Consider the following 23,782-nt stretch of genomic DNA (forward strand, 5'->3'; position numbering starts at 1 on the left):
ATGAAAGAATTAAACATTAATGTAAGTGTTTAAATATGATTTACTGTTTTCTCACTTTAAATCATTTATTTCAAAAACTTATTTTATATCGTCTATTATTAAAGGATGACAGAGCGAGCGTAAAAGATATCTAGGAAATAGCTACTACTTTGTCCAGTGCACCTAGAATAACGCAAGAAGGAACGCATGCACCTGAACATTATTAAAAAATACTCCTGTTGAAGAAACAAAACATGTTTTACTATTTTTAATTCATCAATGTTAAATTTAAAAATTTTATCAAAATCGTACAGAGCCATATCAAGTATGTTAGAAAACGCATATTAAAATGAAGTTGAAATTAAACAAATAGAAGAAAAATTGAAAGCAAATTCATTAATTTCAAATAATGAAATATCAGATGAAACATTCAATTTAGAAAAATCTCCAAAGTTTTTTTTCTGAAATGGAATCGTTCTGATGGAAGACAAGAAACAAGAGAAACAAGTATATCAATTCTTATCAATTGACAGAGTTGAAAATTATTTGAAACAAATTAATACAAAAGAAAAAATTCAAATATGACAGCGATGTATCCAAGTGTAATCAAGGTTAAGGAGTTATACTTGGATACTTCAACCTCACTAACAATGAAAAATCAAGGGCCCATCAAGAATAACATATGCTTTTTTTTTTTTTTTTTTTTTTTTTTTTTGTCGATATAAATCCTTAAATAAACTTGACAAAAACTGTATTACAAAAAGACAGTTAGCCTATCAGAATTATATTTACTATTTGTATTCTCTGTAGATGAATATCTCTAGATCAGTGATTTTCAACCAGTGTGCTGCGGCACACTAGTATGCCACGAGAGGATCGTAGGTGTGCCGCGAAAATTTTTGAAGGTTATTAAACAAATTATTTTCGAAAAAGCCCAAAGAACAATAAGTGTACATGCCAAAATTAAAACCTCTTTAAATTGATTATACGAGTTTTTCATTCTTATAATAAATAAACGTATACATAATGTAGAAAATATAGGCCTATATTCATAAGCAAAATTATATGTGCATAACACCAGGTTATTTTATTTAAAATGAAAGTTTCTTTTCATCAAAAACGTGTCTATAATTGTCCATATTTACTGTAGTTCAAATTATTTTAACTTAAAAATAGCGGGACGTTGGGCAGGTTTATAAAAGCAATTATCTTACCACTTTTAAATGCAAATTAAGATTTAATGTTAATTGATTTTCATATGTAAATGAAAATTATTAATTTAAATAACTATTGTTGTAACCTGCTGCTATTTTAAAAAACAACAATACTGTTTTGTTTAATTTACAAAAATATAGAAATAAGAATTAGGTTAAGTGGCAAGTAATGTGACGATAGAATGTTTACAAACAACTGTAAATCGCGTGATTTATTCCGAGGAAATTTTTGCGTCAGATATTTAATTATAGGTTCAAGTGTGCCGTGAGATGATAAAGATTGAAAAACACTGTCTAGAAATTTTGATTAGTACAATAGATTTCCGTTTAATGATTAGTATTACGCGGGACTTCTCCCAGATCGTAGAAGTCCCGGGCTATTATTTTTTTAGCGTTAATTAAATTTTTAATATTTTCTAAATAATGACATATTACAAAATTGAGTTTCTCTTAATGTACACAAGAAACGCAAAACAATGAATCATTTGTAACAAATGTTTTTAAGGCCTCATAATTATGAGATAGCCATACTAACTGTCGGTCATCGACCATCGCCAGAGCCTGGGATTAGGGCGGATCCCTTTTGCCTTTTTTTTTTTTTTTTTTTTTTTTGAGCAAACGAAACACTTAAAATGTTTATTAATAAAAAGTAGTCGTAAAAATTTTACTTTTTGTTAGTGAACATAATAACTTATAAGGGTAGGATCCATTATAAATTCGTAAGTTTTCTCCTGCCCATAAAAATTTCAGCTCTCTCCCCACAGCCTGACTGACCCCCCCCAATCAGTGATAAGTTCGATGACAACTTATACAAAGTAAAACGGCTTAATGATGTTTCTCCAAGTATCGATTAAGTCAAAAAAGCGAAAAACCGGGATTATCTGTATCAATATTTCAATTGTGTTGCTCCTGAAACATGTTAGAACTTTGGTAATTTGATTTCTGGTTACTCTTAATAAGTCGCATAATTATTTTATATATGAAATATCTACTACATATACTGCAGTAACTATTTCATTAGTAAATAGATTACAATATAATCCCGATTACCCTTAGTAATGTGGACCAATTCTACTTCAGATAACCGAAAGATCAGATAAAACGGATGGTCAGAGCCATTTCGGATTAGAAATTACGAATCTAAAAGAATTATATGGTTTCACTTAATTGTTCTCATGATTAATGTCACTTTTACATCATTTATTATACAGCTGAAACATACAATGGTTTAAATGATAAAAGATGACAATCATTTTGTTTTACAGGATATATTCGTTAATCGAACTCGGATAGTTCGAAATCCCGTTACTTCGTAACTGTACTATTTGTATTGGCTGGGGATATAGAAATTTACAAGTTAAGTAACTACTTCGAAATTTGAAGTGAAAATTCTGTCCGAACTGTAATATGCGTATGTTAATTTGTTCGTTTAGAGAAAACAGCGAGGTTGAGGCCGAAGTTTTAAGCGCGAAAACGTATACGTCGGACGTTCAGCGCCGCTTTCCTGTAAGCCTAGAAGTTTGACAATGGCGTTTGGAATGTCTAGCATGATTCCAGACTTTCCAAACACCATTGTCAAACTTCTAGGCTTACAGGAAAGTGGCGCTGAACGTCCGACGTACACGTTTTCGCATTTAAAACTTCGGCCTCAACCTCGCTAACAACTCTAATCTGGTAACATGGCTTTGCTTTTACAGTAACACATGGAATACTTTCTCTTATCTCATAAAATACGACTGGGCAAGATTGAGCTAAAAGTAGCAGACATATCTGTAGGGCTCTAGGTTGGGCGACTTTAAAATAATTTTGCTACATTTCGAGAATTCTGTTTTACTTTTATGACTTATATTGCAACCTGTGAGGTTGTCACTGGACATGTGTTGTTTACCTACAGTTTATTTATATTATTAATTAACGAAAGTAGCATTCTGTATAGGTACCGTATTCTGTTTGCTAGTGAGATGTAAACTCTGAAGGAGTTTACATCTCACTAGAGACATGAGGAGTTTTCCACCCTCAAGTAGACCCTCAAGTAGACCCACTGTACGAGCAAAAACGTTAAAAGGAACAATATCTGTATATGCTACCCTCCGCGAGATATTCGCCTCCAAAGATCAGTTTTTACCATGTATCATTATACTGCCTATTCTCCATGCTCTGCACTGGTCAAGGCTCGCTATCGGGAGCCTTGACCAATGCAGAGTATAAACTGCTTCCAGTCACACAGTGACTCTTTCCAATTCATTTAGAGCATTATCATCAATGACAGTGGTACCTGGCTTATAGGAAAGCTAGAATAGGTAGCTAGAATAGGAAGCTAGAACAAGAAAGAAGAAAAATTTGTACAATAAGTTCTCATTAAAGAAAACCAGGTGCAAATTTCCATATTCTGAAACCTGCAAGCAAATTTGACACAACATGCATGCTTTCTTGAATAAAAAATTATCAAATGATGGCGTTTGCACTTAAAAACAGTGATGTTTTCTATGGTTACTGCTATCCATTCAGTTGCTCACAACCTTTGGCCCACGGCCGGATGGCCGAGCGGTAAAGGTGGCAGCCTACCGCTCTGGGGGACCCGGGATCGAATCCGAACGGGTCGAATAATCCCCAGGAATTTTTCGGGGGGTGGTCCGTTCGGATATGTCGGGCCCCGTCCCTCACCACCCGGTCGCCCCATTGTGGGCCTGGCCGAACCCATAATGGGCCTACTAAAAAAGGCCCTCTTAGTGCCCACAGGGTGGAAAGAGTTAAAAAAAAAAAAAAAAAAAAAAAAAACCTTTGGCCCAAGCTCCCTATGATGTACTGCTACCCTCAACTGGCTGATGGTCCTTCCAGTCTGTTTCAATGGTATCAAGCCAGTGCAGTCTCTGGCAACCAGGCCTTCTCTTACCAGTGAAAAGGAATTTGTTTTCTATGGGGTCGTCCATAAATTACATAAGGTATTTTGGGGTGGGTGGGGTCAAGGATTTCTTACTCAGGGGTAGGGGGTAGTAGATCTCGTCTTACGTAATATTCTTCTTATTATTATTTTTTTTGATCTCGTTGAGTGATGGAGTTTTGAATTTGGCTTCAATTTGACGGTTTCTATTAAGAACTCTCGTTACACCAATGCTATCTCGTGTGACGTGATAGAATAATAACGCTAGCAGAATCACGTTCTACACATTTTTTATCATGGTAGAAAAGCCGTGTAGTGGTTTCTCTCTCTTTCTTTCTATTAGAATAAGTGCACCACTCTTATGGGTGTTTAACACTAAGAATACATAAACCAAAATACATGATACAAAGTAAACATAAAATTAGTATTCGGCTGTAGGGTATGGAATCGCTTAGGCAAGCGATTTCCGCCCTGTTTTATTATAACGAACTTTCATAACGGAAAAACCGTTAGAAACTTCCGTGGGAAGAACCGTTAAGTTTCAAATCGAGGACCGAGGGACGATTGGCCGGCGGGAAGTGACCGTTGGCGGCCGTTGTGGGAACATTCGAATTTGATTGGAGAGGGTTCGAACGTTGGACACTATTTAAGGAGTAGTTTCGGCGGGAACAGGGTTGGTATCGGGAAGATCGGATCGGATTAGGATCGTTGTTACCGAAGTTCTAACTGTCTCTCTCGTTGGACGCAACGGAAATCTGGGGAAAGTAAACCCCAGTGTTTTAGTACGAACTTGTTCCTGACTCGGAGGTGCTGTTAATTACAAGTCTGTGGAGGTCGTAAGGAGTTTCTTTCGACGAACGTGTACGGGAATAGTCGGTTGTCGTTGGATTAGTGTTTGTGCATATTTAATTGTGACTCTAATCTGTATTATTTTGTACATTTATATTGTAAATATAAACTTTGTGTTTTGTCAAACCGACTGAGTGGTTATTTTGAACATTACTTCGGCTTTTAGTGAAAACTAAAATGTAAAACTAGAAATTTGAAATTATAAATAGTCTTTTCTTCCACATTTTTTGAACATAATTGTAAAAAGCATCAAACGGTGGCTTCTGAACAAGTTTATCCAGTGGACGTGGCCATCCGAAACCAAGGGTAAAGATTTCTAATTTCAGAATAAGTCTATCTCAGTGTTATTCAACCTTTTTTTTCCTCGGGCCACATACACATGATAGCTATTACACGTGGGCCACAACATAACGATTATAATAAAAAAGCTTGGCCTATATAATTTCTCACTCACCCTAGAAATTTAGTGTGACTGTTGATATTGCAAACATTTTTTCACAATTTCATTTAAATTAGGCTTGTAACTGCTGCATGCTACTCGTAAAATGGCATCCAGGTGTGAATCAGTAAGCCGATTTCGATATATATGTTATTTGAATATTTCATTTTTGAGTATGACGTTTCACGCAGATACGTTGACGCAAACAACGTAAAATTTGAGCACATTTTTTTTACAGAAAGGATAAAAGGGACTTAGCTGTGTGGGCGAAGTGACCGAATCTATTTTTTGCCGCAAAAATTTCAAAATTTATATTTTGACTGCATTATTTACGGGTCACGTCCGGGCCACTCACAAAAGCTCAGCGGGCCACAGATTGAGTATCGTAGGTCTATCTTGATCGTAAATTGCACAATGATAGATTGTATGGTTGACGGCGTCTAGGTTTTCTGTAGAGCAAAAGCAAGAGGCAGTTTCTGCCCGGTTATACATCGCCAGGTAGCTTCTAAAATTATCATGCTCAGTAAGTAGTTGAGCAGTAGCAAACGTTAAATCTCTTAAATGATAATGAGAACCTGATTCAACACTAGGAAAATAGTCTTGTTTTTCTTCCAGTTTTACTGCTCAACCTTTGCTGATTCCACTTTTGCATAGCATTGTCACGAATATAATTTTTAAAGCTGCTACGTGAGAGAGGGATGTGAGTGTAGTCCAAGTCAGTGTCCTTTGCCTCAAAGTCGGTTTTTTCATTTCCTAGTGTGCCAGTATGGCCAGGAACAAATATAAAAGTTATCTAAGATTTTTAATATGGTGCTGGATATATGTGATTTTATTGCTATTGCAATTGGGATTTAATAGAGCTTTTAGGAGAATCACTAAATATTGATAGACAGAGTTTTGTTTGGTAGTGAAATGGCCCACTGAACAGCTTGGTAGACAGCATCTTCAGTTGATATGTTGGGGTATCTATACCTTCTAACATATTTTGAGCAAAATAATGTCAGTTTGAAGGAAGATACAGTTTGAGCCGACACGAAGACCCATCTGTGTAGATATTAGCCTGCATGGTTATCCTTGGAGGAAGCAGATGACACCAAATGTACCCTGGGAATAACATTGTTTACAGGGTGATGATCAGAGATAGTAGGGTAATTGCAATGTGATAGCATATGAACAGCCGAAGATAGAAGTAGAGACAGTTGTTTAGCCTTGATGTTTGTAGTTCTGTTGTAGTAGTTTAGAACCTTGTCTACAATACATAGTGGCTGAGGAAGGAGCTCTGCTAGTATCAGAGAGGCATTAGTAGAAACAGTTCTGCAACACTTTGAAATTCTGATAGCAAACTGTCTTTGAAGAGAGTAATTTTTACTTGCTACTGAATTGTTACATGACACCAGCTAGAAGCTGTGTAAAGTAGCATTGGTTGTATTACCCCATTATAAGAGTTTTACAAGCTTTATGATTTAGTCCTCAGGTGCACCTAGCACATTTTAGCAGCATGTATTGTAATTTATTTTCTTGGCCTTAGCTAAGATGTAATTAATATGGCAATGGAATGTGGTTTCTCTCTCTAATCTCTCTTGTTTTATTTTGTATGACTTTTCTGTTTACATGTGCACTAGCTAGTAGACCTGTCAAATTTTTTTGTGTCCTTTTGTGAAAATTAAAATTAATATAAAAATGAATATTATGACGTTGATTAATGATGATAATAATAAAAAGATTATTAATAATTAAAAAATAAAGTTCTTAAAATAAATTGTTCATTCAAATTCATTAAATTTTTATATTTTTAAATTTGTTCACATAAAGTCTTTTATAAATGACAGTACATATTAATTAACTAATTAATAATTATATATTTTGGACCTAAGGTTTTTAGGGTTTCATAAAAAATTTTTTTTGTTAAAATCTTTCTATAAAATCATGTCTAAATATTATGTAAGATAGAGAAGGGAAGGGGGATCAAAGAAAATATTGTGGTTTCTTACACGGGTGGGTGGGGGTCAAGAATGGCCGAAATCGCCCTTACGTAATTTACGGACTATGTGGATGTTTCCAATTCTCAAACAACATTCCTATCTATCTGTATGTAGTAGCGTAGCGTAGTGGGGGGCAGTAGGGGCGGCAAAATTTCACAATAAATAATAATAATATCTTGTAAAAATTTTTGTAATAAATAAGATTATTATATTGTAAAACATATATACATGACTTTTTTATTTGTAACCTGTACAATACACAATAATGATGATTGTTCTTGCTGAAAAGTTCTTTAGAATTACTGTATATTTTAGTCTTTTAAATTGAGATACCTAAATAAGGGGGCAGCAAAATTTTCCTCCGCCCCGGGCGGCTGACACCCACGCTACGCCACTGCCTGTATGGTAGGAATGCTGCCTGTTAATTGAAAACATTTATACAAGGGATACCTGTACATGCTAAATTATTCAATTTGTAGTCACTGAATGCTTATGTACAGTTTTCCGATTCAATTAAAAAGCAGAATACTTAAGGAGTTGTTATTGTGTAATCTTATCAACAGTAAGTATGTTTTACATATGAAAATCATTCATACAACTATATATAAAAAATATATAACATTTTATTCAAATTAAAACAATATCACAGTATTAGAGCTTTCAATTACTGTACATATAATTATGGGGAATATTTGGCAAGAGCATCTTTGGTATAAATCACAATTCAGATTTTCTCAAATCTAAGTAAAACACTTTTAAATAAATATATCTGAATATTTTGTAAAATGTTTTATGTACATTGAGTGTATGTTGTCACCATATTTCCAAATCTTTGTGTAACAGTTCTACATCGTCCTGTAATAAATATATATTTGATTTCATTATTTTGAATTATTATAACATATTTGTAGGATAAAAAGAAAAATGATACTTACCAGAATTACTTTTATGTTGGAAATGATTATTAGCAGCTTCATAATCAGGACTGAACATTTCATCAAGAGTAAAATACTTGCCACTATCATATGAGAAAAATTTATTATAACTGTTTTCTTTAGGGAATTGAAAATGCTTGTTAAAAGCTGAGAAAAATTCATCAAAATTAATTGGAGATTCTTTAATATGTGGGTGATTTTCATCTCCGTATTTATCATAAACTTTTTTCTTTACAGGATCAGACAATACTTCATAGGCTAAAAAGAGATTTATAAATAATCATCAGTTTTACTTAAGATTAGCCTAAAGAATATATAGTAATTAAAATATTTTAAATTATCATTGTAGAATTAAATAACTGAGTTTCAATCAAAAATAGTCCTTGATTAATGTGAAAGTAACATGTTAAATTAAACTCCCTAAATAGTGCTCAATATTTATTTTCAGAACTGCATTACATCAAAAAAATGGCATTTAGTATAAAAACTGTTCATAATCATTTTCATATGGTTCATTAATGAATTACATTAACATAAAATGTTAATTGAAAGTGTGAGAATCGAGACTTATTTAATTTATTAGCGTAAGAAATATATTTTGGTTTTAGAGTTGGTTACAGAAAGGGAAGATACAGTATCACTTTTTGGCTGGAAAAAGAAATTAACTTCCCTTTCCACGAGACCTTATCTACAATTTCAACCATCATCTGTTTATTTACCCCCTCCGCATGTCACCGTACATCCAGTTAGCCATCATAAATCGAGATTTGTTATTGGTCGGAATTTGGGATAAAAAGAGCAATTTTCCTGCCATTTGGGGCAGTCCACGACAAAAGGAACATAAAAGACCTAACCATAAAAGATGGCAGTCCACACAAAGTAGGAAAGTGCCATATAGACGACAGGCAGTTCAGCTGGATTGGAACATACCATAAGACATGCATTTCTTCATCCTAGAAGTCTGCCATAAGAGTCTGTCCTCCTCATATAAAGATTTAACTTTGTGTGCTGTCAAATAAGAAGATAGTTCCCGCTAATTCATTGTCCTCCTCTACAAGTTCCATGCTACAGAAGACGACTACCAACTGATCAACATTAGAAGTAGTACATTTTAATGTTTGTAAACTCTCTCTCTCAGGCTTAACAGTATATTCTCTGTTTATAGATATATCTCTTGTATTAGAAATATACTCTTGATATAGCAATATAATCAAGGCTTGTAAATATAGTAGACTTGAACATGTTAAGTTGTATTTGTGTTATTATAATGTATCTCATTGTTGCTATACTTTATATTAGTAAACACTTTTTCGTTAAGTTAACTTGTTGTCTCCCATTCGATTGATTAAGTATGGACTATTCACACCCGCTACGACTTGGACTTATATGCAACTCTCCCCACTCATCAATGTAAAGCCCTCCTATTTAAACCAATATCGTAAACATGTGATAGGGCACAAACCTCATCCCTCTGGTGTCAAGAATCCTGATGGGAGATGTTGATTTTATGATTGCCTTGTCTCCACATCTTTTGTCAACTAAAATTAACAATAGAATTTAAGCCAACCTTAGACAAAAGTGAGAGAATCTCACGATTCGACAACAAGAAGGTATTACCCTCTATCCGTGATCTCACAAAAGTTTATTAAATGAAGGACTATAATATTTAGTAAGCATAATTTAATTACAGAAGATAATTCTAAGAAAATATTTCCAAAATAATCCACTTAAAATTACATTTAATTAAATTTACAAAATTCTTTTGTAAATTTACTCTTTTGATATAAAGATCAATTCTTATATAATTGATAAAATGGCAAAGAAGATCCTGCAAGTTGAATCCTTATGTATTTATCATGCCTAAAGATTGCCAACAGCATTAGAAATCCTTTAACTTTCACGTTTCAACCTCTTTTTTTTTTTTTTTTTTTTTTTTTTTTTTACAAAAGTTTAGGCCCTTCTTAGATGAACAGACCTCACATTAATTAAATACAGGCACACTGGTGTCCAAAAAAAAGTGAACAAATACAAAATTTAAAATCTGCCATTTGACTTGGTTTGTTTGATGAGATCCAATGTGTCTCTGTACGATATCACAGACATGCTCTACTAGATTTAGAACAGAAGGTATTTAGAGTGGCAGGCCAATCCACCCTCTAAATATCCTCACTCTTGAGGAATTCATTACAGTATGTGGATTAGCATATTGTCCATAAAAATAAATTAAGGGACAATAGCACACCTGAAAACTTTTACATAGGGCTTAGGATCTTGTCCCTGTATCCTTGAGCAGTCAGGGGGCCTCCCTCAAACACGTAGAGAGATATATAGTTGTTCAAAATACAGTAGAGCGTCGAAAATTGGAGTCAATTGGGGACTGGGGTTGTTCCGATTTCCGACTTTGTACGAAAAAATATATTAACCTGTCCGATGTTCAAATTTTTCTCCGTTGCGTGTCGCTTTGTGTTGAATTTTTCTCCGTTGCGTGTCGCTTCGTGTTGAATTTTTCTCTGTTGCGTGTCACTTTGTGTTGAATTTTCGTCGATTTTAAGCCTAACGAAAATTTTTATAATAATAATCGAGGCTATCGTATCGTTAAAAATTATTTCTGCATTTTGTACAAACAAAATAAATATATCGAAGAATATAAAAAACATGAAAATTATACTTTAGAAGTAAATCTAGTATCAAAAACGTTCGATTCAGCACGACACAGTCCGACTGAAAATCGTTCCGATTTCCGGCCATTTCGATTAACGACGCTCTACTGCAGTGGTTCCCAACCTTTTCTAGGATGCGGAACACTTTTGTGAGCAATTTTCTTTAGTGGAACACTTAAATAAGTTAATATGAAATACATAAGCCTGTCATCAGTTATTTTATTAGAATTGAGCAGTTATAATTCAAAATCTCTACTCATATTACTAACGCCAATTCTAAGACAGGAAAAAATATACCTAAATAACTTTAATGGGAAACTTGTGTCTGATGTTTTTTACATATTTCATTCAGTTTTTATCATTGCCTTTATCTTATTCGAAACAGTAGTACACTCCATAAGTACGAGTCGTACATATATATTTAAGTTTATGAAAATTTTATGATTTTAATTTTTTGATATTCGGCGACTCGAATACCATTGTACACTTTCTGATTTGCGACTAAATCTGCGGAACACTTGGGAGATGCTTACGGAACACCAGTGTTCCGTGGAACACCGGTTGGGAACCACTGCTCTACTGTAATACATGCCCATACCATGAGACCCACTCCCCAAAACAGTCTTTCTTCCTGATGTTAGTGGGATGAAGCAGTTCCTAGGTTCTCCAGATGAAGATTCATTGGGAATCAGTGTCTAGAATGAATCTTGACTCATTACTGAAGAGAACATGAGCTCCTCAATCCTGGATGTTCATGACACCAATTCAAGTTGGCTCTCCAGTGAGTAGGCACAAAGTGGCTAAACTAGTTGTCGTACTTAAAGACCACTTTCCTGAAGCTTTAATAAACAGTTTGCCTTGAAACACAGACAGCTGACAGTCATTGGAGAGTAAGTAGCTGTCAACCCCTATGATGCTTAGCAGGCATAATCAGATACTGGTCTTCTTGGGATATGTGGATCTTCTGGTGATGATTCCACTTTCTTAAAATTGTTTTCAGAGCTGATAGACCATATTTCTGTTAACATTAAGTGATTTTGCAACTTCAACTTGGACCTAGCCTGCTTCCATCCTTCCAATAGCTCTTCATCATAAGTCATCTGATAAATGATTATCTGAAACCATTATGTCAGAATTTATTCAAAATGTGTGAAATTTTAAAAGAATAAACAGAAGTATGATGTGTCAACAGCAAGTGTTTATCATGAATGACTAAAAGTTTGTATATTTCCAAGTGTGCAACATCAAAACTGATGGTGATAGGTGAATTTATAAGATAAATTTACATGTTTGCTAACTTTGGTCTTTTTAGTTTAAATAAATTTAGAGTTCTATTCAAAAAAAGGCATTTGTTCATTTACTTTTAGATATCAGTGTATTTTAACCAATGCACTTCACAATATATATGTAACAATGCGCGAAGTGCTTCTTATGCTTCAGCACCATGGGATCGACATTGCGTTGGCGAAGACTGCAATAACTAATTCGTCAGGACTGACACCAATGTGTCTTTTAGGTAGACAAACCTAGATGGCTGCAAATTTCGATTTTTCCGTGTGAGCGGTCACATTGGTAGGCATTTGGATCTCATACAAGGGATGGCACAGATTGAAGAAGTGCACCAAACACAATTCTAACAATAACAATTATTCATTTATTTCACTAGTTCTACAAACAGATTATTATCTCATATTTAAGCCTAAGTTAGAGCCGCCGCAAACTACAGGAAGCAAGAGCTAGCGTACTCTCGGTTGCGCTCCTAAGCCCCGCCTTTTTTCCCATGATGCTATGGGCCATTTTTGCTAGGTAAGCTACTCGAGCACGAAGCAGCCGCAAACTACACAACGTTTGCTCGCGTAACTAGTCCACACGACATGGAATCCAGATGTGGATTGGCTATAGAACAAAGATTTTATTATAACCTATACTTGTCAGTTTTCGTTCCGTCAGTTATTATAATGGAACCTATCTGTCAGTTTTTGTTCCGAACTTTGAAACAGAATGGGAAAAATATGCCTATTAGTTAAGCCTAACTAGGTTTAACCCTATTTATAAAAAACTATTTTAATATACAACGTTTATACCATTTTTTTTTCAATACTGAATGTATTAATCATGTAATTTACGTACATCGATAAAATTCTATTATTTCTTTTTCGACGTGTGGCATGTTTATGCAGTCATCCATTTTCCACTGCTCTCTCTTGCTAGCGTAATGCTCTCGTTGTTGAATTCTGTGAACAGCAAGAGTACTCTCGTATCGCTGCTCTAGCAAAGGAAAAGCCACGTGAGCAAGAAGAGAGGGGCGGAGCCTTTGACGTCATCGGTTGTGCTAGGGCACGTTTGCTAGCATTTTGCTCTCGCAAAGTGCTGGTTTGCGGCGGCTCTTAGAGAGAGAGAGCTTACATATAAGTTCTATAGATACAGTGGAACCTTGGTATACGATCTTAATCCGTTCCTGATGTTTGGACTTATACCGAATAGGACATATACCAAACCAACCTTTCCCATAAGAAGTAATGTAAAAACAATTAATCCGTTCTCATGTAAAAAACTCCTCTTGATATGGTATATTAATGAGATTGTAAAATAATTGAAACAACTACTGTTTGAAACAACACTGTTTGAGCACATTAATAAAAGAATAAATTTTATTATAGATTTTTAAAGTTATTACAGTAACAATCGCAAATAATTGCTTCTGATACGCTGTCACCAGCACACTGTTTTTTAGTTATCGAAAGTAAAAGCAATTTCTCAACATAATCTAATGTCTCCGATCTCTGTTTAGAAATTGATATTTCTAAACCCCTTTCGCAATGTTAGAAGATTTAATAATGTCTTTATTTTTCACGATTGTTGATATTGTCGTTCTCGGAATACGGTATGCAACAGTTAAATCTCGAAAACACATGCCACCTTCATACCTCCAGGATATAACACCGAATTTTAATGAGGCAAAGGTGATCCGCACCACCCAACATCAAGAACATCTGAGAACTCTGGAGGAGATTGAAATTTATAAAGCCGATCGCACAACAACATGTATTAATTTCAAAGAAGAAAGGAATCTCTCCACTGCTTGGCAGTTTTTATTGGAAGAAAGGTCGTAAATCAGTTGACGTCACGCGTATTTATCATAGGAGGCGCACATCGTTTTCCCAAATGGAATAAAAGGAAATTTAAATATTTGGAATGGCACGCGGTTGCCCAACGTACTCGATCGTTTAAATTACGGAACACGTTCCATTTATTTATGCTGTTCGATTATCAAATCCAGAATTGGCCTGAGGAAGAGCCCAGGAGGGGCAGTGAAAACGTTCGCCATTTCGAAAAATAGTTCGCACCGGTTATCGGTTTTAGAAAGTATTTAATTTTTTTGCCACCTTCATATTTCTCAATCTCTTAATTTCAGTCCATTGTGATTCTAGTCATTATTTTAGTTTTCTGTTGCTTTTCAATTGCCTTTTTTGCAATTCATGATTAATAAAAATAATAAAGTTTTACTTACAAATTAAAATCAGAAGAAATTTAACAAAGTTATAGACCGTGGCACCTCGAACGTCTAGTCTGGTCTAGTACACCAATAGTGCTACTTGTTCATAGATGGTGCGTGTAATTGATTTAACACGTTGACTGCCACGTGACTTTTTAGGATTCTGTTGTAAAACGCCAACTTAATTTAATTATATTATATTATTAAAAACTCTAATCAGAGTATATAGTAATAATCAAATAGCATATAAAATGTGTTTTTCTTAAAATAAAGGTATTACGAATTATCTCGTAGTTGGCTTATGTAACAGAAAGCTCTTCGCTAAAGCCAAACTACGAGTTAATTCGTGCACAGACACGATTCGTCCTGTCACTTCGCTACAGCCAATCGGAGATGTGCGTCTAAATTCATTAGTAATAAATCGGATATAGAGGCGAGCACATCACATTTACGTCTTTTTTGAGAGTGTTATTTTTTATTTATTTTTATAATCAAATTATAAATATCCCAAAATGGATAAGAAAAGACCACTGACTAAAAAACAACTTGATTACTACACTAATCTAAGTGATTCAGAATCTGACAAAATTTTTGGTGAGGATGGGGGAGTTTATTTGGCAGCGAAATGGTCCTGTTACTGTATGTAAATGGAAAGACAAACGAGAAGTCCTTACCATTTCAAACATGCACGTTGTTGAAATGGTAGAGGTGTTCAATCGCAATGGAAAATGTTCGACGAAACCGAATATAATTCGAGATTATAATCATGGAACGTCTGGCATTGACGATCAGATCAAATGCTATCGTACTACACAGCTCTAAGAAAGACTATTAGATGGCTCAAAAAGGTTGCATTACATATTATAGAAATATATATACATAATGCACACAAACTCTTTCAAAAAGCAACTTCTTCTAAAATAAAACTTATGCTTCTCTATAAGCTAACTTATGCTTCTCTTTTTCTCTAAAATAAAACTTATGCTTCTCATTATGACGAATGCTTCTCTAAACTAAAAGTTTAGAGAAGCATTCGTCAAAGCGTTGATTGGAGAAGAGATTCAACCAGTTTCAAAAAAAATTAAATTGCAGAAGCTTCACTATTTACAGAGTATCCCATCTACTCAGAAAAAACAACATCCGACAAAGCCATGTCGAATTTGTACCAAAGCTAAAAAACGCCGAGAAACGCGTTATTTCTGTCCAATCTGTCTTGAGAAGCCAGCCCTTTGCGTAGAAGATTGTTTTAAAAATTATCACAAACAATAAAAATATCGTTTTGCTTTTGATTTTGAATAAACATTTTATAATATTTTCTGTTCGTTTAAATTTATATTTTTGTTTTATAAATTATCACAAACAATAAAAATATTGTTTTGCTTTTGATTTTGAATAAACTTTTTATGATTATATTTTCTGTTCATTAATTAATAAATGTTCTGTTCATGTAAGCCAAACTTGATTTTTTGTTCTTGCCCCTGAAGCTATCTATTCATATTTACACTGATATACTACGAATTACATCGTAGCTGCACAAATATGGCAAGGAAACAAACTACGATATAACTCGTAGGTGGCGTCCTAGGCAGAAACGGTAACTACGAGTCATCTCGTAGATGGCAGTCAACGTGTTAAGTCGTATACCGAACCAAAGCTTTATACCGAGCTAAATTTGTTTTGTCCAAATAGGACGTATTCCGAATTGGACGTATTCTAAAGCAGACATATACCGAGGTACCACCGTACCTGGTAAGAGATCTGAACAGATCGAAGGACTGTTGGAATTCACTTGGATGAAAAAGTTATCTTTTCTAAAAAGTTATTTTAAAGGAGTTCACTTTTTTCCTTGAAGGTATTCATTTTTTGAAGGCGTCACTTCAAAGGAGTTCACTCTAGATGGAAGAGGATCCTGGAGGTATCCGAGCGATGGGCAACTTGGTGAGGACAAACCACGGATTTCTCTTGTGGACGACCTGTTGTCGTCATCAGTCGTTGCCTTTTATTGGGGTCCTCCCTCTTTTCTCCCTTGCCCTTTTTTGGCAATGTTGCAGCATCTATGTCCAATAAAAATTTCTTGTTGCCAAGTTCCTGGTGACACGTTTGATGTATCATCTTGAAAGAGAAGTGACTCCACAGAGGGATAAAATCACATCCTTTACAATTTTAACAATCGTGGGAAAAATTATAGCTAATTTTTAATTAAATTTTCAGCCAAAAAAATTTTTTCCTCAAGTCCAAATCACTCACAGATACAACCTTATTTACAATACTGGGTCAGTGAAGTGGTAAGTATTCTGAGGTGCATTGGTTAAAATATTTGAATTTAATATGTCTGCTATTATGATGAGGGCCTAAATTTTTGTAAAAAAAGGCTAAAAGAAGAAAGTAAAAGAATTTCTGATGCTATAGTGAATATTTAGGCACGATAAAAATAGAATATGACTTGCAGGATCTCACTGTTTTGCCAATTAGAAAGTTGTCCAAAATTTCTGAAGAATTCTTATATAATAATTACTGAAAATATTCAGAAAATGAGTAGTTTGAATTTTATTTTTAAATGTATCCAACTTACTGCCTTCTAAAATAGTCTTCAACTCCTCTAACACTTTTTGAACAGATGGTGCATTTATAAAAAAAAATTCCTTCAATTTTAAATTTAGCTTAGGAAATAAAAAGTCTGCTAGAGCAAAATCTGGAGAATAAGGAGTGGAAGCAAAACAACATTTATTCTTTTGCACAATCATTAACATTTCTGGCACAATTGTTAATTGATGTTTGTGAATGGCAATTTCTTTCATCTGAGAATTCTCTAAATTGCCTATGTAACTCAAATTTTTGTTGTTCTTTAAAAGCAGCATTTCTGTAAACTTCTTTTAAGAGTTTGTACATTTCCATGGATGATTTCTTAAGAATAGCTATTCAATATCTGATTGTGACACAAGATTATCTTGGCATGCAAAAACTCTCATCACTCTCCAACCATCAAACCAAACATGTTGAAACTTGCTCCCCCTTGAAATTAAATACTAACAAATTTTACAATCATTTGCAATGGAACACTGCTATATTGCTATGTCATAATAAAATCAGTCTGAGAACTTTTATGTCATACTGTGGGATACATGCATTTTATAACAAACTAGATAAACTCTGTATACTAAACATTATTTAATTACCGGACACTAAAACTGATAATGTAAATTCTTTAAAAGTTTATTATAGATTTTAGACAAATTACTTAGTTGAACATAAAAATGAAAAAATTGGAAAACAAGATTAAAGATTGATTGTAGAGTTTAGACAAACCACTAAAAAAGTAGTCTGAAATAGAAAAACACAGTAAAAAATTTTAAAAGACTAAGCAAAATATTTGTTAAGTATCACCTACACACTTGCTGCCTTTTTCTTTGATGAGTTTTCTGTAAAAGTTGAAATAAAACAAAAATGTTTGCAGAAATTACACTAAATATGAAAATAGCAATTGAACTATTTTCATAAGAGCACTGCATAAGGAAAAATAACATTTGTTTTTCCTACTAACTAAAGTGGTCAGGAATGGGAAGAGATTAGTTTAGCATTGCTAGTTCTGTCAAATTGGCATCATTTAACTTTATCAGAATAGAGCCATGTTAATTGAAACTGGCAACAATTGAAAACCATACATACTAAGTTACCTATAGATTAAATGTGTCATATTTAAATCTCAAATAAAAAAAAATTAAACTTAATATTTTCTCAAACAAAATATATATTTATAGTATGTACTATTTTGTTTTATTTCATCACAGTAAGAGGAGGATGAGAAACAAATCTAATACAGAAAACATCAATTTCAAAACCTAAAGCTAAAAAAAAAAAATTCTTTAGTAAGTTTTAGGTTAAAAAGTGCCATTTTTAAAGCATTATTCAGTTCTAAACATTAAATTCTTATTTTTAATGTCAGAGTAAGAATTATTACATCTTATAAAATAGAACTTAATGTTAATTTTATGTTAATAAAAATAAATAGATTTTAAAAAAATGCTTACAAATTTAATAATTTTGCATATACAGTAAAATCCCGCTTAATGCTGCCTCAATATAACACAGTCTGCTCGAAGCCTAAGAGCTCAAAACTTACACTAATTCAAATTATTGTGGCATTTTATTGATTCATATATAATACAATTATTCCCAAACATGAGCCAATCAGCAAAAGGTGGCAATTCGTCGTAGTGCTGTACTTCCCCTAAATCTGTTTGTTTGGTGTAATTTTGGAAAAAAACATCATATCATGGATGCCACAGGCAATATCGACTTTGCTTGGCAAGAATTAACTGATAAATGCATGAACGAAGTGTGGAAGAAGTTATGGCTGAAGGTATCCAAGAATTCTCAACGAGAAGAGTCTATCATTATATTGTTAGGTTGACCAAACTCAACCTAATCGATACAGCATGATTAGGAGATGTAGATGAGCAGGATATTGAGGAGTTACTGCAGGTTTTTAGTGAGAGCCTTACCAACGACAACCTTCAAAAGCTGGCAGAACAAGAAATTCGTGTAGAACTGGAAAATAGTGATTCTGAAAATGAAGAAGCTAAAAAATTTCTCTACAGATTTCTTTAGTAAAAGTTTGGTAACTATAACTGAAATCGTTTGACCGAATTGCAGTGAATGATCCAGATTTTGAAAGGAGTGCAAAAGTAAGGTGAGGCGTTTTAGATGTGATCTCATGCTTACCGACATTTGCTTAATAAAAAAAAAAAAAAAAAAAAAAAAAAAAGCAACAAATGACACTAGACAATTTCATTGCAAAAAACAAGAATTTCAGAAGAGCCAGGACCTTCATCACAAAAAATGAACTTTACATTTCTGTGTGTATATGTTTATGTGTTATTTAAAATATATTATTAGGGCAACCAGAAAGTAATGTCGTTTTTTTACATTAAAATCAAACAAATTTTTTAATTTGTTTTTATTTTTAATCAATGATGTAATCACCATGGTTATCAACAACCTTTTGTCATTTAGTGCACAAATTTTCAATACTGGATCGATAAAAATCAATTGGTTTTTGAGCAAAATATCTGGAGATGTCATTTCAGATATCATCCAAATTTTCAAATTTTTTGTCACATAGAAAGTGTTGTAGCGATCAGAATAAATGGAAATCCAATGGTGCAATGTCGGGTAAGTATGGTGGGTGAGGCAATACCTCCCACTCCAATTCATTAATTTTTTCCAGGATTCGTCTTGCACAGTGTGGTCTTGCATTATCATGTTGCAGAATAACGCCTTTTCTGTTGACAATTGCTAGACACTTTTCAATTAAACATTAATTTATTCAATCCAATTGTTTATAGTAAAGGTCTGCATTCACAGTTTTTCCAGGTTTCAGCACTTCAAAATGAATGATTCTGTGAATACTCCACGAAACACACACAAGTGCCTTTTTGGGATGTAAACTGGCTAAACTGGCTTCGTGGCGATTCATTCAGAGAGAGCCACTGCCTTTTGGATTATCATAGAGGATCCATTTTTCATCTCCAGTGATCAAGCGATCAAAAAACTCTTCTGTATTGTGCCGTTGAAGCAATAAGTTGCATGTGGTGGATCAGTTAGCTTTGTTTTCTTAGGACAGATTATGCAGGACCCAAACACCTGCTCTGCATACTTTATCAATCTGCTGCAAATGTTCTTGGATGGTTGAGCAAGGTTCGTTAAGAGTGTTTGACAGTTCCTGAATTGTCTGATACGGATTTGCTTCCACTTCCACCCTTAACACATCATTGGCTAAAGTTGTTGGTCTTCCTGATCGATATGAGTCAGAAAGATCAAAATTACTGGATCTGAACTTAGAAAACCACCTTTGGCATTTATGAACGTCTAATGCACTTGGATAAACACCGCAAATGTTTTTGGTAGCAACTGTTGCATTACTACCTTGTGAAGCTCAAAAACCATACAATGCCGGATATGTACCTCTTCTGGTATTTGGCTGGTCATTTCACCCAAAATTGCAAAAAAAAACTTTAAAATTTAATTATTTACAAGTAAACAAGTCACTTTAACCTTAAAATGTATTTCGCATGGCTTTGAAGTACACAATGAGCTGATAAATGATAAACAAGTATTGACATGTGCAGAAACGACATTACTTTCCGGTTTACCTAAAATTATGCAAATTAATATAAAATAACTTAAAATTAAAGTAAAATCTGTTGATTTTTTGGGGTCGTGTGTTCCTCTTTCTCTATTTACTCTGTGTTAAAATGACCTTGTTTAATGCTGTTTCGTTTAGCGCTTTGTCATCTAGGAATGTATCCCCAGTGTTAAGCGGGTCTTACTGTATTAGCAAATGCATATTTTAGGAAGTCATGATTTCCTTCTTATATTATTGTTTCCCATGAAATTAGATGAAAGTAATATTAATCGATTCCCTTTACTAAATCCAATATTTACATTAAACTATGTCTTCATGTTACATATGAAGATCATTTGTTCCAATCATACTGATTATTAGAACTAATATGAATACTAGCCCGGTATTCACATTGATTTAATTTAGCTTACCAAGAATAAGGTTCATTTAAACCAGGGGTGTCCAAACCGCGGCCCGCGGGCCGCATGCGGCCCAACGCAAGTTGCAATGCGGCCCAATGAACGTGTAAACAAAACTGACAAGTTTATTTTATTTATTTATTTATTTATTTATTTCAACGGCATCAACCACAAAAAAGAAGTTTCACAAAGCCGTAAAACTTTATATATATACTGTTGAGATGGCTATTTTTGGACTACTTTTTAGAAAATTTTGCTACTTTTTTTTTGCTCTTTAGCTAACTCCGGCCCATAAATCCATGATTTCGTCCAATGTGGCCCAGAGAATCTGAAAGGTTGGACACCCCTGATTTAAATCATATTTTTGATAATGCTAAGAGCACATCTGTATTGTGTAAAAGTAAAAGTTCTAACATATGCACTCCATTCATTTTTAAATTATTATTCAATTTTCTCATTTCCATTTATGAGTGTCAGATATGTTTTATATTTGACTCTCACAAATGCAAATGACACTATTTTATCCCTTTATTTTTGACTATCCAAAACATTATACATATTTATCAAAAATGACAAAGAATTGATAAGTGTGTATTATACAGGTATCCCTTGATTAACGTGATTAATTAATCCCTCGATCCTACTGCATATATCAAAATTGCATTAATAAAAATATGGTATCTGTGTTAAGTAGAGACAGTAGGGGCCGTATTCTGGTCACCATCTCTCACAAGCCAATCGCTGATTGGCTAATCATTTGGATTAGCCAATCAGTGACCAGCTTGTGAGAGATGAGACCAAAGACAGTGACCAGAATACAAGGTAAAGCCAGTGCAATTAATTGTAAAGCCCTGGTAAAGCCAGTGCAATTAATTTTGCATGTTAATCAAATCCCACATTAAGCAAGGGATAACATTTTATCTTAATTACAAACTAATATTTTTAATACCACAAAATTAACTAGGTTACTTGCTGATATTTATGTCATATGTGAAAATAATGATCATCATTGGCATCTCGTTAGCAGCAGAGGCCATCTCTAAGAGCAAAAAGTTCAAATTCAAAAGGAACTACAACTCCAAGAACAATCTTTGGAAAGTTATTGTTCTAAAATTTTCTTTATATTATTTCTGGTTAGTTGAATACATACAGATATTGGCCCTGTTTTTATAATTTTCTTTCAACTACTTACTAGAAAGCTTATTACAGATTATAAGGTTTCTTCTTACGAAGAAAGAAACACTAATTTTAAAATACTGCTTCAGGCCACAACTCTTTCTATTTTATTTTTAAATATTTTGTATTTTTTGCTAGTCATACAGCATTGCAAATGATAAGTTTTAGAAAGTATATCACTTGACAAAAACCCATGGTTTCTTTGGTTTTTTTCTTAGAAGACATCAATAATCAACAAAACTGAAAAATTGTCCCAAAATTTCTTTATCTGAGTTGGAGAAACTTATAGAATTTACAGTACGATATAAATATACATATAGTATGGTAAAGACCCTATAAATTCTTATTGGATAAAGCCATAAGAGTTTAACGTAGACTTTTATATAATCTGTAATCTAAATTCTGGTTTAGAGTAATGTTAAATATAAATTACCTTGTACAATTTCTCTGAATTTTTCTTCTGCATCCTTTTCAGTGTTTCTGTCTGGATGATATATTTTGGCTAGTTCTCTATAGGCTTTTCTAATTTCTTTTTCACTTGCATCAGAACTTAGTCCAAGAATATTATAATAATTATTCTCCATAATTGACAGTCCTTGTTTCAATATAGCGGTCTCGGCTATCAAAACCATTAAAGCTAACTGGGATAATTTCATCTTTGGCACAAAACTAAGGAAAGTAATTGGAATTTAAATGTTAAATATAAATTAAATATTGATAGCAAGTTAAGTATTTGTAGATAATACGTACTTTAATAAAATGTAACACCTATAGAACCTTACAATAAGAACTTACAACTTCAGTAACCTTCACACGTGCTTTTCGTTTATTCATATACATCTATTACAGTAAAAATAACGTGTCGTTATGACAGAGACACGATCAGCACTCTAATTGGTTGGAATAAATAGACGTATGACTTGCAGAGATGTCATTGGTTACTAAAAATAGCTGTTATTCACGATTTCAAATTGATAAAATTTAATTTTAAGTTTTAAAATATTTTAAAATTTAAAATATATTAATAAATTTCGTATTATATCTTATAATAAAACATTATAATTATATTAAATATTTATAATAGTAAATATTTGTAAAATATAACTGATAAAAAATATAGATGGCAGGTCAAGTCTAAAGAATAATATTTTGTTAATCTCCTAAGTTTATTTTACAGTTATTTTATAATGTCACTTTATTGAGATTTTTTGCTTATGAATTAGAAAAATAAAATACAATTTGTAAAAATTTATTTATAATAAAATGATGTTTGTTAAAAGAAAAACAACGGTGTACCGTGATATACTCGGTGATGTGGGGTAGGTTGTACAGTACAATGATGTACAGGTTTGACGGCCGAATGGCCGAGTGGTCAAGGTAACAGCCTACCGCTCTAGATTACCCGGGATGCAGACAGGTCGAAAAATCCCTAGGAATCTCTTGGGGGTGGTCCGTTCGGATATGTCGGGTCTAGTTCCTCACCACCCGACCCGCCCATTGTGGGCCTAGCCGAACCCATAATGGGCTTGCTAAAAGAGGCCCTTTTAGTGCCCACAGGGGAAAGAGTTTAAAAAAAAAAGCCGTGCAATACAGTATTGGCTGACCGGTATTTTTATAACGGATTCCAG

At 33.6% G+C, this 23,782-nt stretch overlaps 1 protein-coding gene across 2 annotated transcripts; it reads right to left on the reverse strand.

Moving 5' to 3' along the window:
- Positions 1-7,947: 7,947 nt before the first annotated feature.
- Positions 7,948-23,046, reverse strand: LOC136983356 (dnaJ homolog subfamily B member 9-like). 2 transcript variants are annotated; one of them, XM_067280070.1, is made up of 4 exons: positions 22,905-23,046; positions 22,588-22,823; positions 8,280-8,537; positions 7,948-8,199 (listed from the first exon to the last, which is right to left on the reverse strand). In XM_067280070.1, the coding sequence occupies exons 2-4, from the start codon at positions 22,808-22,810 to the stop codon at positions 8,135-8,137; spliced, it is 546 nt and encodes a 181-aa protein (XP_067136171.1). In that variant the 5' UTR covers positions 22,811-22,823; positions 22,905-23,046; the 3' UTR covers positions 7,948-8,134. The 2 variants fall into 2 exon arrangements, with proteins under 2 accessions (XP_067136171.1, XP_067136172.1); XM_067280071.1 differs by having other exon boundaries at positions 22,588-22,996.
- Between the last annotated feature and the right edge of the window lie 736 nt (positions 23,047-23,782).

Source organism: Centruroides vittatus, unplaced genomic scaffold, assembly GCF_030686945.1.
Source record: "Centruroides vittatus isolate TY-2023 unplaced genomic scaffold, ASM3068694v2 contig_880, whole genome shotgun sequence".
Classification (NCBI taxonomy): Eukaryota; Metazoa; Arthropoda; class Arachnida; order Scorpiones; family Buthidae; genus Centruroides; species Centruroides vittatus.